At 38.4% G+C, this 16,445-nt stretch overlaps 1 protein-coding gene across 1 annotated transcript in view; it reads left to right on the plus strand.

The window, feature by feature from the left end:
- Window positions 1-13,865, plus strand: part of LOC144660433 (uncharacterized) — a 115,997-nt gene extending 102,132 nt beyond the window's left edge. The window contains exons 15-19 of the mRNA XM_078521050.1: window positions 4,624-4,832; window positions 5,267-5,392; window positions 9,688-11,250; window positions 11,650-12,037; window positions 12,672-13,865. Of these exons, the coding sequence (XP_078377176.1) occupies window positions 4,624-4,832; window positions 5,267-5,392; window positions 9,688-11,250; window positions 11,650-12,037; window positions 12,672-12,804 (2,419 nt within the window). The 3' untranslated portion in view covers window positions 12,805-13,865. The remainder of the gene's footprint in view (window positions 1-4,623; window positions 4,833-5,266; window positions 5,393-9,687; window positions 11,251-11,649; window positions 12,038-12,671) is intronic.
- Window positions 13,866-16,445: the final 2,580 nt, after the last annotated feature.

The raw sequence follows: 16,445 nt of genomic DNA on the forward strand, positions 1-16,445 counted from the left end.
AAAAACGCGACGATAACAAGAAAGATTGACTTTTTATTTAACCGCATAGCTCATGTGATGGCTCCCTGTGAATAACGTGCTATTTGACACGCTGGCATCTCATTTTACACAGTAACGAGGCCGAGTTAATTGTTTGATACGACATGCGCCTTTGTTTTTATCGTGCAATACCAGCAAAAGAAAAAAAAAATAAGGCGTGTCATTTTGCACGCTGCCTATTATTTAGCGTGTAATTTAAGCGTGCCCGTTGATTCACCTTTCCTCCTCCTCCTCCTCCTCCCGTGGAGGGTCATATATTCATAACTTCTCGTTTTTTTTCCGAGCGCGCCTCGTTAGGTTAGTGAAATAGGATTTCTTGCGATAACTGTATTATTTAACTGCTGCTGTAAACACTTTGGCGGAAGACCACCAAGGATGTCAATTCGTTGAGTTGTCTTTAAGCTAAACCCCCTTGGGCGCAGCTACCTAGCATACTAAGAAGTGGTGTAAAGACATCTCAAATTTTGAAGGCTGATGTTCAACCATTTGGCTTTGTCGTCGTGTGTTATTGTTTTGAATTGACCATCCTCTTTCCAAACAAACGGTTATAAAGCTAAACGGGTTAGCATGGGCCTTTGAAATACTGCCTGAGTTTGTAAAATGTACTGTTTTGGCACAAAATATAACCTGCATTTATTTATTGTAGCGAATTGAGCCAGAGGATGACATTGCAAGCATGCGCACTTATGCACGTTTCTGTAACTTGTGTTTTGATGCGCAATAAACCGAATACATTACAGTTATATCTTATCACTTTTTTATGATTTTTCTTTGAAAATATGTTACATGAAAGGGATAACATAGTTTCAGGCTACTAACTTCTTGTGACAATGCAAGATATAATGGACACTTTTTATTCGATTAATAAGCCGGAAACTCAGGTGGCACCAACAATTTCTGGAAAAGTTGCATACAAACCGGAAACTGTTGAATTTTCGGAATGCGAAATAATCAACCGCAATTTCCCAAGAGGAAGATTGAATTGAACGGTATACATCGCGACGGTTCCTAATTTCTTTCGTTTTTAAGACAAAAAATTAATAGGAAAAACAACCAACCAAACAAACAAACAAACAAACAAGCAAACACTGTTGAATTTTCGGAATGCGAAACAATCAACCGCATTTCCCAAGAGGAAGATTGAATTGAACGGTATACATCGCGATGGTTTGTACTGTCGTGAATTGTAATAAACGTCGTGAATTGTAATACCTGTCGTAAATTGTAATAACAGTTGTCGTGAATTGTAATAGCTGTCGTAAATTGTAATAACAATTGTCGTGATTTGTAATAACGCACCTATCGCAAATTGTAATAACACATTGCCGTATTTTGCAATACTCCGAGCGGTCGTAAATTGTAATAACACATTATCGTGTTTTGTAATAATCCTTTAATATGAGAATTAGCAATCATACAGAAATCTGGTTTTCGTTTTCTATAACTGGGGAAAAACAGTTAAAGACTTCGTGGTGTAAATTTATTCCCGCTTTGTATCGTCATAGTTATTCAACATTATTAGCTAACTACTCACCAGAACTGCGACAAATTTGCAGCAAAGCATTTGTTATTCCTCTAGTCGGTTTTTAACAAGTCATTGGTCTTCATTCTTGTGAGGGAAAAACCATCTAAACATATTTTCATGATATTTAGCTTGTCTTTTAAGGTCGCGCAGGACCCTTGCTCATTAATAAATTCATAAGCCAAATTTCCTGACGGGGTGCTAACTTGAAAAGCTTTAATTCGCTAAATTTTGAACATCGATTCCTCTAAACTTTATCAAGGATATTAAAGGATGATGGAATTACATCATGATTGTCCTTTTACTGAGAGATGACCGTTTACTGTAATGTTACGGGCTCTTAAAAGTTTAACTGCAGATAATGCGATTTTGTGTCCAAGTTTTCGGCTACAACAGCGGACCGAATTAAATGATTATATAACCTAGTGATGAATCATAACCTCTTTTGTGTTATGACAAGAACGAAATTTTTGATTTCAAAAACTGCTAGAAGTTATCTGCTTCTAAGAGAGTAAAAATGTGAAATCTAAACTTTGAAACGTGCTATCTTCATTTTGAGAACGAAATTTCAAAATTCGTTCTTGTCATCACACAATAGAGTGCACCAAGTTCATGTTCCTCGCGAATCAACTCCTGAAATTCTATAGCGGCGAAGAAAACTTGGACACAAAATTGAAGGATTTTCCGCTTCCGAAGACCTTCCGAGTCAATATTTACAACCGACGTGTGCTATATTCGAAGCTGTGAATCTAATTATGATAATTCGCTTTGTTTCAGCGCACGGTACGCAAAGCTGAGAACAATACCATGTAATTACTTGTACAAAGAAATTAAGGAAAAACACTGTCATTAATATTTCGTTTGTTGTCGGCTTCAGTCGTCGCAGTTCGTGCATACTCTTTAAGGTCGCGCAGGACCCTTGCTCATTAATAAATTCATTAGCCAAATTTCTTGACGGGGTGCTATCTTGTAAAGCTTTAATTCGCTACATTTTGAACATCGATTCCTCTAAAATTTATCAAGGATATTAAGGGATGATGGAATTACATCATGATTGTCCTTTTACTGAGAGATGACCGTTTATTGTAATGCTACAGGCTCTTAAAAGTTTAACTGCAGATAATGCAATTTTGTGTCCAAGTTTTCGGCTACAACAGCGCACCGAATTAAATGATTGTATAACCTAGAGATGAATCATAACCTCTTTTGTGTTATGACAAGAACGAAATTTTCGATTTCAAAAACTGCTAGAAGTTAATAGCTTCTAAAAGAGTAAAAATGTGAAATCTAAACTTTGAAACGTGCTATCTTCATTTTGAGAACGAAATTTAAAAATTCGCTCTTGTCATAACACAATAGAGTGCACCAAGTTCATTTTCCTCGCGAATCAACTCCTGAAATTCTATATAAGCGAAGAAAACTTGGACACAAAATTGCAAGATTTTCCGCTTCCGAAGACCTTCCGAGACAATGTTTACAACCGACTTGTGCTATATTCGCAGCTGTGAATCTAATTATGATAATTCGCTTTGTTTCAGCGCACGGTACGCAAAGCTGAGAACAATACCGTCTAATTACTTGTACAAAGAAGTTTAAGAAAAACATTTTCATGAATATTTCGTTTGTTGTCGGCTTCAGTCGTCGCAGTTCGTGCATACTCTTTAAATAAATACATACATAATGATTTCAAGGGTCCTGCGCGACCTTAAATAAATACATAGATAATGATCTCAAGGGTCCTGCGCGACCTTAAGTGTTAAGCCACTCCACTTTTTATCTCCCTTCGGTGCCGCCTGACCGACTTAAATTTTCACGTTAAAAAAGTAAAACGAGCTATGAGGAAGATAATGACGTAGTCAAACACAACAGATTAACGGCATTTCTTAACACTCAATAGTAGTAATAATGGCGGTTCTTCTTTCTTTTCTCCGTGTTTTCGTTTGATTTTTACAACCACATCGACCTTGTCTTCCTCAATATTTATTGCCATCATATTGATGGCAATAAATATTGAATATATATTGCCATCATATTGATGTTGTGGTATCAGACCACCCATTGTAATTCCGAACTCCTCCTATTTTCACAGTGATGTTCAATTAAATAATTTTGTTTAGATGGCTTTTTTATTTTATTTTTGGCTGAAAGAATTGTCCGGTGAATAACCCTTTTAATAATATCATCGGCGGAGAAAGGTTGAAGCCAGATAAATGTTAAAAAGGTAAAAACTAAGAAACAGCGGAGTTAATTTTTCACACTCCGTGCCAACACTCCTGAAAGTGAGGGGCTGGGCAATGCAATTAAGTACTAATGAGGTACCATTTCTACCCTTTTATTTAGAAAAAAAAAAAACACAAGCTGTAAACTTGAATTTTGTTTTGTATTTTCTTTCTTTTATCAAAATAATGCACATTAAAAAAAAAATAATAATAATAATTGCTGGAGCCTCTCACTAATTCCCTTCGATGTACGTCGCCAGAGTTTAGGGGGGTCCTTCTTGGACTTGCACTAGTTACGAGCGCGAAATATTATGTTTTCAATGTAGTTTTTCTCGTTCCATGCAACAAATTCACCAAGAATAGAGTGTGATAATACTGCTTATTACAAAACACGACAATGTGTTATTACAATTTACGACAGCTCGCAGTATTACAAATTACGGCAATGTGTTATTACAATTTGCGATAGGTGCATTATTACAATTTACGACAACTGTTATTACAATTTACGACAGGTATTACAATTCACGACAACTGTTATTACAATTTACGACAGGTATTACAATTCACGACGCTATTACAATTTACGACAGTACAATGGTTCCTTATTTCTTTCGTTTTAAAAATAAAAATAAGAAAAACAAACAAACAAATAAACAAACGAACAAGCAAACGCTACATTCAATTTTTTCCAGCCCAGTCAGCTAGAAAATGCTGTTTTATCCGCCATTATTTTTTTGGGAAATTCAAACCTGAATATTTGATTGTATGGAAAGCACCCATTTTTGTGTGTTTCTTTCCGCCAGAAAAATTTCGATAACAGGGCAATTTACTTTCCCATAGCAATCCAATCAGTTCCACATCTGAAGCCATCCATGTTACAGGCCTCTTCTCTGAGAGAAGTCAGTCACTGTTTTCCGCTCTCTTGCCCTCGGGATTTGGACAGATACTCACGTACAACATTCTTCGGACTACACTGTTACCATGCCCACTGGGGACATTTTCTAATTCTTCTACTAAAGGAACTGATGGATGTACAGAATGCCCTCCAGGTTTGTTATAGTCTTCTTTGCAACATGTTTCTGTTTTATTTTTTATTTTTTTTATTTATTTTTTTTTTAATTTTTTTTACCTAGTTGAAAAACACTACAATGAAACATATTAAAACAGCAAAAACGACTGCTTGTTTTATTTGAAAACAAGCTATCGTTGACAGTGTTTTTGTGGCCAATAGGGTTCAACCACAGGATCACAAAAGTTTAATTTTAGCGTGGACAAAGTGATCATATATGAATGTTTTGCACGGTAAGATAAGGCCCACATTTTTTCATCCTCTCTGTTAGGAGTTTTCAAAGACTCAGTGAAGACGTGTAGTCGTGGCCTTATCTGTGTGGAGTTTAGATTGTGTTACCGATAACTCCAGCAAACACCCAAAAAGTGTGACGGTTGTCTGAGGTTATTTAAACTTAATAACTTTACTTTTTAGGAGGATATTACTCTGATGATGTCGGCTACGTTGGCAAAAGCTGCAAGAAATGTCCAAACGGTTCGTTTGTATCATTTGAAAAAGCACCAGGAACACGAAAGCAAGATTGCAAATCTTGTCCTGAAGGTAACAACTGATTAATTCTCCCTTTGCGGAGATTTGGATGCTACAATTGACCGTCATCTGTCACTCATGTTGCCACGGTAATCGCGTTGGACATAGTTTGAGTACCAGTTTTTCTTTGAACAACATTTTTCAGTTTGTTAAATAACTTTCTTTCTTTTCTTTTTTCTTTTGCAGTTGTTTTGGAATAATTATGCATAAAATTGCCTGTGAATCGTCATATATGTCGATCCTTAGGTTTAAGGCTATGAAGGGGTTACAGGCTTTCCCATCTCAAAACCAAAGAAAGAATCCCGGGATACCACGTACGGCCGAATCACTATCTAAAATAACTGCATTGCCAGCGTGGTTGTCCTGATAGTGTAGTGGTCATCACACCCAACCGGTGTTCAGGGGGACGTGGGTTCAAATCCCGCTCAGGGCAATTCTTTCTTCTTCCTTACACAAATATTGTACACATTGTATTAACGGGATGGGTTTCTCTCATTACTCATTTCACTATATATATATATATATCATCACAAGCATCCAACGCTTTCCATCTTCATAGAAAATTATAACTTTATCACAAATGAAGACATTTTTTTTTCATTTTTTTACCAACTGCAAAAAAATGAAAAAAAAAAATTAAAAAAATGTCTTCATTTGTGATAAAGTTATATATATATATCTGAGAGGATTTGCAAAAACCTGGTCGCCCGTTCCGCGGTGCCAGCGTGCCCTTAACTTGAGGGGGGCTTCCGTCATTAGTGCTCTGGTGACCTGGCCCAGGGTCTTAGCTATCCGCTGGTGCCTGGCTGGCGGACTAGCTGTCAAAAGCAGGGGGAGGGGAGGGTTTGTCTTTCGACGCTTGGGCCCATTTGTGTTAAAATTTCAGTATGTTTGTGTTAAATTGTGAATGCCCTGTGAGGGGCTGTTGAATATTTTGATTGACATTGCTTGAGGGTTCCCTGCTGAGAAGGGACCTGGCTGCTGTGCCAGGTGTCACCTGGGCTGGTGACGTGCCAATCTCTAGCCAGGGGGGAGGCCCGGGGACTTGTAAACAGCTTGGAGTGTTTATTTTTTTAGTATGTTTGTGTTAAATTTTGAATGCCCTGTGAGGGGCTGTTGAATATTTTGATTGACATTGCTTGAGGATTCCCTGCTGAGAAGGGACCTGGCTGCTGTGTCAGGTGTCACCTGGGCTGGTGACGTGCCAATCTCTAGCCAGGGGGGAGGCCCGGGGACTTGTAACAGCTTGGAGTAATTTGGCTTGTGGGCGACCAGGTTCTTGCAAATCTCTAGAGTTAGTTTATATGGTCATTTATTCGCTACTCTGAGTTTCATGCCTCATGCGAGGCAATCATCAGGCGACTGCCAGAAAAAAAAAAACGGTTACATTCAAAGATATTTGAAAATTTAGAACAATACAATACATTGCGTGTCACATGTCAAGTCACGCGAGAGCTTTATCACTAGTTAAAAAACGTTTTTCAGCAAGAATTTCCTAGCATGTCTGCAGCACGATACAAGCTCATTTCTGCTGTTCAGAGTTGACATTTCCGGCTTACATAAAATGAAAAACAATCAAAACAATCATATCTAACCATAACAAAGCTGAAATTAACAAATCCACCCGTACTAATGACCAAACGAAAAATTGCAACTGCCGGAAATCTAGCACGTGTCCTATGGATGGGAATTGTAACATGGAAAGCATAATTTACCGGGCCGATGCCTTTTCCTCGCTTCATGTAGTTTTCTCTTCAAAACTCTTCCGTCTTCCCCGGGGGGGGGGGGGTACTCCCATATATAGGCTATATAGGTATGTGCCGCCCGATAGGGTATGGTTTTTGAGGTTCTCAGTCCTTAAATAGGGTAAATTTTTTGCTCCTTTGTGCAATGTGTTCCCGGTATGATCCTTAGATAGGGTACCTAAATTCTATCAGCTAAAAAAACGCCCAGCTAAACGTAAAAAGGCATCCGTTCAAGTGTTAGTAAAGCGATTTTGATTTTATAAAGATTTGTGTTTTGCTGTGCGCGGTTAGCCGTTATTTGCGTCGTCACGGAACGTTTCTTCTTCCCTTAAATAGGGTGTCATTTTTCAGTTTTGGGCCTTAAAAAGGGTATCAATTTTCGCTTTCTTTATCCTTAAATAGGGTCAGGGTTTAAGAACCTGGGCGGCACACCCCTATCCGAAATTTATAGGAGTACCCCCCTCCCCCCCCGGGCCGTCTTCTAACTTCTTTCAAGTCTCTCTCAAAAGCCAGCATTTCCCTTGCTCTCTCTTTTCCTTGGCCAAAACTTCTTTGCACGTTTTAACCCTAGCGGGGGGGAGGGGGGGGAGGGGGGGTGGATGGAAGTCCTCAGCAGCAAATTATTTTGCACTGAAAAAAGCTCGTAGCTTACTCTACAAGTTGACATAATTTAGTTGGCTGTGACGTCATTGAAGCCACCACAAAATCAAGCCAGAATGCTTATGGAATGTAAAAATAAACAAATCGTGCTTTCCTGTTTTAATAAAACTGGAAAAAATAAAGAAAAATGTTAAAAAGGACAATTTCTAGCAAGACCTGCTTGTAGTTACGACGATGCCATGACAACATCTAATTACATGAACACAGTATGTGAATTTCACGGCCAGTCCAGTCCGTATCAGAGTTTCTTAGCTAACGTACATCTCTAAGCCATGCGTGTCTACGCAGCCCTACATTTCGTCCTACGTTTCGCTTCGAAATTCTCTGAAAATTCGTAACTTTCTTCGCGAACTTCGCGAACTAACTAACCGCTCCCAATCTAATTACAAAGTCAAAAATACTCGTTCCCAAAATCAAAAATGTCACGTGCATGCAAAACACGGAATTATTCAGAGTTACGTTGCCAATCGCGCCCACGTGCATTTAAGCACGAAAGACACGACACAGTAAGTGCTCTCACTCCCCATTGGTCTTCGATTCCTTCTTTTCCTGTATGGTCGTTCACCTCAGCTTCTTTCCGTCTCTCGTCCTGTATGGATAAAGGCTGGAACCTGATGCTGGAAAAAATCTCTTGCATCCCTTTCTTTAAACCTGTTGATGTTATACCGTACTCTTTCACTCTTTGACTTAACCACTTTTGCCATACGGTTGATGTAAATGTTATCCGAATGGGAAAGGGAATCTATCTTTCTATCTTTCCTTTAAGAAAAATTATACTCGCGTTAAAATATCAGTCTAGTTCAACAAAAAGCTTTTGATCTTATATTATAAACTATTGGTATTGAACATGAATTAGGAATATGAAAGAAGAAATTAACGATTTTGCTTTGTGCGCACATAAACAGCTCTACTTAATAACGTGTTTTTTACGGCATTTAAATATAGAAATATATCAATGTATAACTTTAAACATTTCTTTAAATCGCAACGTGTTGTAGACAACCGTTTGACACTTCAATTAACACATTAAAAAAAACCGGGTCACCGTGCTCGTTTCGAAGAAAAAGACCATTTTTCCCCTACCACGCTTAGCCTAAAGGAAATCTCGTAGTGTTCTGTGTGCGAACGCCCTCGTGCGCTTGCTAAGTGACGCGAAAACGTATGCGCAGCAAGAATGCGCAATGCAATTCTCGGGGGGGAGGGGGGAGGTATGGAACCCCTCAGCAGCAAATTATTTTGCACTGAGAAGCTTACTCTACAAGTTGACATAATTAAGTTGGCTGTGACGTCATTGGAGCCGCCAAAAAATCAAGCTCAAAACAGTTTCCTGCATTTTTCAGAACCTCAACTCTGGCGGTCAATACTACGGCTTCTTTTCAATTGACACAACAGTTATGGTATTAAAAAGATGCCCAGTCACCGGTGAACAAGCTATAAGTTATCTTAGCAACGGTTAAACCTGTTAAAAACACCCATTCTTTTAGCTTTAAGTGCCTATAAGTCAAAAACAAGTCCGTCCGATGGACCCCCCATGAGGTTCAAAGCCATCTTACATTTTCGAAATTGTAAGTGGCTCTCAACCCTATTTGCAAAATTATTTTAAACTTTGCCAAAAGTTTTATCTTGTCTTGCTGATCAAAACTTTATCATAAATAACAAGTGTCACCGAGCCAAGTTATTAGCAGTAAAAGCCTAAATTAAGGGTGTATTTAAAAAGGTTATACCGTTGCTATGGTGGTAACCTATTGTTTCATGAAAATGATAACAACGTGTTCACCAATCATTGTACCATCAGCTGATAATAACCCATCAAAAAGTAAGTGGTTGAAAGTGCTAACAACTGTCGCCAGCCACCTTAATTCCTGATGATACATTATATATTTTATCATTTGTGTCCAACAGGAACAGAAACTGATTTCTTCGCTGGATACCGTGCTTGTGTTTGTTTGGAAGGATTTTATCGAACCCATATGTTTGAGAAATGTCACAAATGTGGACAAGGTGGACTAGAATGTCAAGATGATTACGCTACTTTGAAAGCTGGTTATTGGTGGGAATGGCGGAACGTTACACACGTGGATGTGTACAGAGGTTTTATTAACAATCTGCTTTCATCCAAACCAGCATTAGATGCTTCGAGTATACAATTCTTTTTTCCTATACCAACGCCTTACAAGTGTCCAGGGGAAGAGTCTTGTAAAGGTGGTCTAGATTCTCATTGTGACGATGGATATAAAGGACCGCTCTGTGAAGTTTGCAGTTCGGGATACTACAAACAATTACATGCTTGCACACAATGTCCATCAAAAAAGTGGATAGCGGGACAGTTGTCGATCATTGGGGCCATTATTGTAATAATCACTGTCGTTTTGGTGTTGATAAGCAAAAGAGAAAATAAAAAGAAACGAAAAAACTCTGTAATAGACTTATTTTTGTCAAAAGTTAAGATCGTACTTGGCCTTTATCAGGTCACCCATGGTTTACTGCAAGCGTTCTCGTTTATAAAATGGCCAGGCTCCTTACAAGCAATCGCAAAATATTCAGAAATTCTCCAGATGGATGTACTTCAGATAGCACCTATTCACTGCCTTTTCTCGCGACTTCGTGCGGATGCCTTTGAAAACTTATTAATGATGATGGCAATAAATGCTGCTGCCATTGGAATTTCTGTTGTCTTCTATGGAGTGCGTAAAGTAACAACCTTGCGTAGTCGAAGCATACTGAACAATGATAAGTCAACAACAATCTCACAGACAAAAGAATTCGTGTTCAGGAATTTGTTTTTTTTCCTGTACGTTACCTATCTGAGCACCTGTGCCAAGACAGCCAGTGTTCTACCAATGGCTTGCCAGAAACTCTGCCGAGATGAAAAAGAAGAGTTTTGTCACAAGTACATGAAAGCAGATTACAGCATCCAGTGCCAAGGTACAAAGTACAGTTATTGGCTTATAGTGGCGTACATTTCAGTTGCTTATATTTTTGCCCTCCCTGTCTCCTCATTTATCGCCCTTTGGAGACAACGAAGATCAATGATAACTGTAAAAGAAACCGACGCTTTTCAGGATCCGAACTCTGGTATGGAAATCATCTCGGGATTGCGATTTCTTTTTGAAAACTACAAACATGACTCGTGGTATTGGGAGTTGGTTGAAATGTCCCGTAAAGTAATCCTTACATCTGGTATAATTCTCGTGGGTCACGAGAGCAGGTCGTATATCGGCTTGGCATGGGTCATTGCCGGAATGTATGGAATGCTTTTTTCTTGGATCAAACCTATAGGGGACTTGGCCGAGAACAGATTGATGGCCACTTCCCTTGCCGTCACTGTTGTTAACTTAGGTGTTGGCGCAGTAAGCAGGATTCCTGCGGAGAACCTTCCGGCCACGATCGACACGTACACCGATGCAGTCTTGTTCAAATTATTGGTACTTGGAGCAAACACCTTGGTGATCGGCCTACTTGCTGGTGAGAGAACAATTTTGTGTTCATTGACTTATTTGAAGTTTGCTAAATGACGAAACGTAACGTAATAAATTAGCAACCGCTGTTTGAGTTTTGGGTCAGTTGTGGGTAGAGATAGAATGCACAGGAAAGGGATGATGTAAGTGGACACTTATTGTGAAACTGAACTTTTTAATGTACCTATACCTTATACAAGTAAAATGTCACATACCTGTAACCGGTTGGGGGTATTCCCTATAGTTGAATATACGGGAAGGGGTCGCCCGGTTTGCAGTTTCTCTTAATTATTCGCAGTTCCTTTTGTTTTTTTGACAAATAGCCACTACAATGACTAGCGTGATCACAGATGATGGATTGGCACGATTTATAAATTGAACTCCTTGAATTCTACATTTATTTTAGTTCAATACGCATTGTTCCTATATGGATTCCTCAAGGAATGGCGCAAAAATCCTCATTGGTCCTTTTCATGCTGTCTGGGTTTGCTTCTGCCTCTTAATGATTTACAGGGAGAAATACAGGGTATTGCAGGAACAGACATTCTTGAAAACCAGCTTCAATCCGGGCACATTGATAATCCTACCATACTCTCTGAGGTGAAAGACAGTGGAGTTATAGATGTCACTCTTGAAGAAGATGACGAAGATGATGATAACACAATGAAGATACAAGACGAAAATTATCAAGTTGTCGAGCACAGCGACACAAGACGTCATCAATGGACACAAACAGAGCTACGCTCGAGCCCAATGGTACATGAACCAATGTCTGAATTACTTGAGCAATCTTTGTGAGTACAATATAAAATCAAGTACTTAAAGAATCATTCCCAGTGAGGACATCATAAAAAGAATGGCAGTGTTCTTTTTTCTTAGCGCTTTTGGTTTATGCTTGTGCCTTTGCTTATTTTTATGCCAAGGGAAAACCAGTCTTAAAAAAGATCAATAGAGACCTGAAAAAATAAAATGAAGTTATTAATTAATTCATAAAGTAATAAGAATAATTGATAGGTTAGAGTTACTTTGAATAGATTCTAGTAATTAATACAACATAATAGAACAAGAGATCCGGGGGATGATGAAAGTGCAACCCTCCTACTGTTCCGCCACTTAGGTCCAACGAAACCGCAGCTCCATGGCATGACACTAATTTCTTATTTCTTTATTATTTTACTTCATGTTAATGGGTTATCTTAACATTATCTAAAAACAAACAATTTTTAAACCAACAAGGTGCTTCCTTCCTTGCTTAGCAAAGCAGGTATATATATATATACGTAAAAGAAAAAAAAGAAAACATGCGCTTTGTTGATCTTTTTAGGTTGAGAAGTTTTCAGAAACAATGTTGAAATTGTTTCGCATTTTATTTGTCTTTATCATGCAAGATCATAACTACTATGTTTTATTTTATTTATCCTTTTCAAGGTCTCAGCACTCCATTCCAGCAAACAAGGATGGCTTTATCCACAAGAAAAAAAGAAGTTACACTGGTAATGGACCAGGAAAAGCAGGGATCAGACGTTTTGCCGCCTGTCCTCAGTCAAAGAAACGCGTATGACTTAAGATTGGAGACGTTACATACAATACCAAGTAGCTTCTACTAGCAGTTTGTTTTGATAGTATGTATTTGTTGTAGTGTCGGTGTATTCAGTTAATTTTTTGTTTCTAACACTTGCGTATATGTTATTTCAAAACGTAATTTAATAACGAAAAATAAGCCAAGAGGGACAAATTAAACCATTTATTGTATTGCTAGAATAGGTTAGTTAAGGTAACAGTCAACCTCGCCAAGGAAAGACCAGCAGATTAAAAACAAGTCTTTTTAGGGAAAGCGCTACTGTAAGGGTTTAAAAGAGTATGTTATAATATTGGGGATACGAAGATTCATAACTGGGAAGCAGGTTGAGCCCACTTCAGATCCGAATTGAAATTTACTCTCAGTCCAGCATTATACTGATTTGGTAAAAATCAAGCCGCTCAAGTATTTCATTGCTAAACAGTTCTACATCAAATGTCTTTCTTTCGGTGTGGTTTTACAGTTCGTGACCCTCCTTCGAGTTGTTAAGAAGGCATATATTCATAGAAGGAAGAGAAGAAACAAGACCTTTCCTCGATAAAAATCGACCGGCTTTGTATAGGGTTGTGCAGTTTAATTATGACTGAAGTAATAAGGTTGGTTTTTCCTGTCTTTGTAAAAATGTATTTATTCCAATTTCGAATAGTTATTTGCAAACACATATAACCTATTTACTTGAAAAGAAGGTCGGGATAGGGCTAACTGAAAACTGATGCACGGCAAAACCAGCAGCTGACAAATTCTTCTCAACGTCCCTGTCAGAAAAAAAAAATGACAATCAACGAAACAAATGAGTCAAAGTTTGTCCAACAGAGGAAGTTAAAATTTTGCCATCCTGTCCATCTGTACTTAACAAATATTTAATCATTATTAATAGTCTTCTGCCCGTCGCTTTTACAAAGGCGGCGTATAAAAGAGCAGTTAACCTATGTATCAAATGTATCCCTTTTTCGTAATAGCAATATATTACGCATGCATACGTATAGACTGAACGGGTAGCAATAAACGTCTCACAGTGTATAAATTTCGTCTAGATCTCGTTCTTTTGAGCAGTGTGACAATTAATATTCAGCAAAGTAAAACTAGGACATAAAAATGGCTGTTCAGTCGAGGTTTTCATTGGGGATAGCTTTGCTTAAAGAAAAACGTCACAAAGCAAGGAGTCTACTTGCTTAGAAATACACTTTTGTGCTCAGATTAAGATAATAACGGAGTGGCGGTATGACCCAATGAAGCCTCGAGTTTTTCCTTGGGGAATCACTGGGTTCAATTCAACTGCAACATACTCTAAAAGAGAGAGCGAGAGGGCGGCTCTCTTTACTCAGTAGTTTAAATAGGTACTGTTTTTATTCATTATAAACCCTTTGTCCTTCTATTCAGGTGCTTTCTTGTCCAGAACGAATACTCTTTATGTACCTCCTTGATACCTCCTGTTGAAATTAGATCAGAATGCTTCCCCATGTTGTCCTAATAATAGGTAGCGTCAGTATAACACGACAGCAACAATAGAAAAACGCCTTAAACATACCGTAAAGTGAACACATTTTGCCAAGATACCACGTTGGATCATTTTTCGTAGTTCCATCAGATATTGTGCGCTATTTTTACGGGTTTAGTTGGAGCTCTATCTTGAACCGAAAGAAACGCTGAAAACATCTACAAAATTGCGGGAAGTGACTATATCTCATGAAAATGATCCGAATTTAACAGGAGTTTCTTAGACGAGGCCCTGTTAGGGGTTTTTGGGATAAGGGATAACAGGAAAAATAATTTTAGGGATAAGGGATAACGGGAACAATAATTTAGGGATAAGGGATGAGAGGATTAGTTTAAGGGATAATTGAAAACGAGCTCTGTGACGTCCGGGCTCTGTTTTTATCACACTTGACCTCTGCTTTTTACACTTTTGCTGACAATTTGTTACACTCTTAATCGGTTATCGGTCGTAACGAGTCAGTTCAAGCGACACTTTGAACCTAGCGTGCGTAGCAGGCTCCGTAGTTTCGAGCGCGCGTACGGGAAACTCGCGCACTCTTTTAGACGCGCTAAAAACGTAAACAGACGCCTGCTACGCAGGTTACTTTGCACCAAGAGTACCACTTTGTCCCGGATGGCCTGGGGTGAGTGACCACACTGCAGTGTGTCTGATCCCACGTGCGCTTTTTATTCTCATCATGACCATCATGGCTTTTTAAAGAACTGCATAATGTAATGTAATGTAATGTAATGTAATGTAATGTAATGTAATGTAATGTAATGTAATGTAATGTAATGTAATGTAATGTAATGTAATGTAATGTGATGTAATGTAATGTAATGTAATGTAATGTGATGTAATGTAATGTAATGTAATGTGATGTAATGTAATGTAATGTAATGTAATGTAATGTAATGTAATGTAATGTAATGTGATGTGATGTAATGTAGTGTAATGTAAACTTTAATAGTCTGCTCCCCACAGGACTTTTCAGTAACTATTTACAATTTACTGAATTAAGGGAGAGATTGGACATCAGCATATAAGGCGCCTATGGCAGCCGCTATCTGTCCATGTGTATGATCTCACCCCACCACCAACCCATGGAATAGAACAGACCACAACACCGGGAACTTCATGCCCTACTCTTTGCGACGAGTGTGTGGGTTAAAAGCATGTATGCATTTACAAACAGGATGATGAGAAACCTACCGAAAAGTACAACAATTACATGTAATTTCAGTACTTAACAACGACCACCGTGTTTAGGATAAGGCTAAAAAATGGCTTTATCAAACACCAAACCCGCCTCGAATTCCAGTATTTTATACCCTTAGGAAATCCACAAACCGACTCCTGTCGGGAGACCTATAATTTTGGGAGTCTCGGATCCAACAGAGAGACTATCAGCTTTTGTTGACAAACTACTACAGCCGATAGCACAACAACAAATTCCTCTCTCAAAGATACAACCGACTTCATAATTTTTTCATTGAGAGGACTAAAATTCCAGAGAACGCAATTTTAGTATCAATGGACGTAACCAGCTTATATACAGTAGAACCCCGGTAACTCGAAAACCCCGCTAACTCGAACTGTTTTTCGTTTCCCTTTAGCATTCGAGTTAGCGGGGTTCAACTGTACTAATATTCCACAAAAGGAGAGAATTCGAACAGTGCGAGGCATACACTTTTTATAAAGACACATGTTTACTTGCACAAGCGCTCAGGCTTATCAGGAAAACTCATTTCAGTTTTGTGGTAAGAATTACCTACAAACACACGGAATATTAACAATAGTTTGATATTTCTAGTGTGCAAAAATTAAAAAATTAAAAAATGCTAAAAACTACGTTGACTACGGCACTGTCATGGGCACTAAAATGGCGGTCGCTTTTGCCAGTATATTTATGGGCAGAGTCGAAACAGAAATTCTTAGCCAAAGCACAATTAAACCTCCCGCTTGAAAACGATAGATTAACGACATTTTCTCCCTCTGAAACACAAACAGAGAGGCCTTAACTCTAGTTCATCAAACAAGCAAATATTCATCATCCTTCAAACAAATTCACGGCTGAATTTTTCGATACAGAAACTACTTTCCTGGACACCAGCGTTTACAAAGGAAAAAGATTCATATACGAATC

Source organism: Oculina patagonica, chromosome 7, assembly GCF_052425735.1.
Source record: "Oculina patagonica isolate OP01 chromosome 7, crgOcupat, whole genome shotgun sequence".
NCBI lineage: Eukaryota > Metazoa > Cnidaria > Anthozoa > Scleractinia > Oculinidae > Oculina > Oculina patagonica.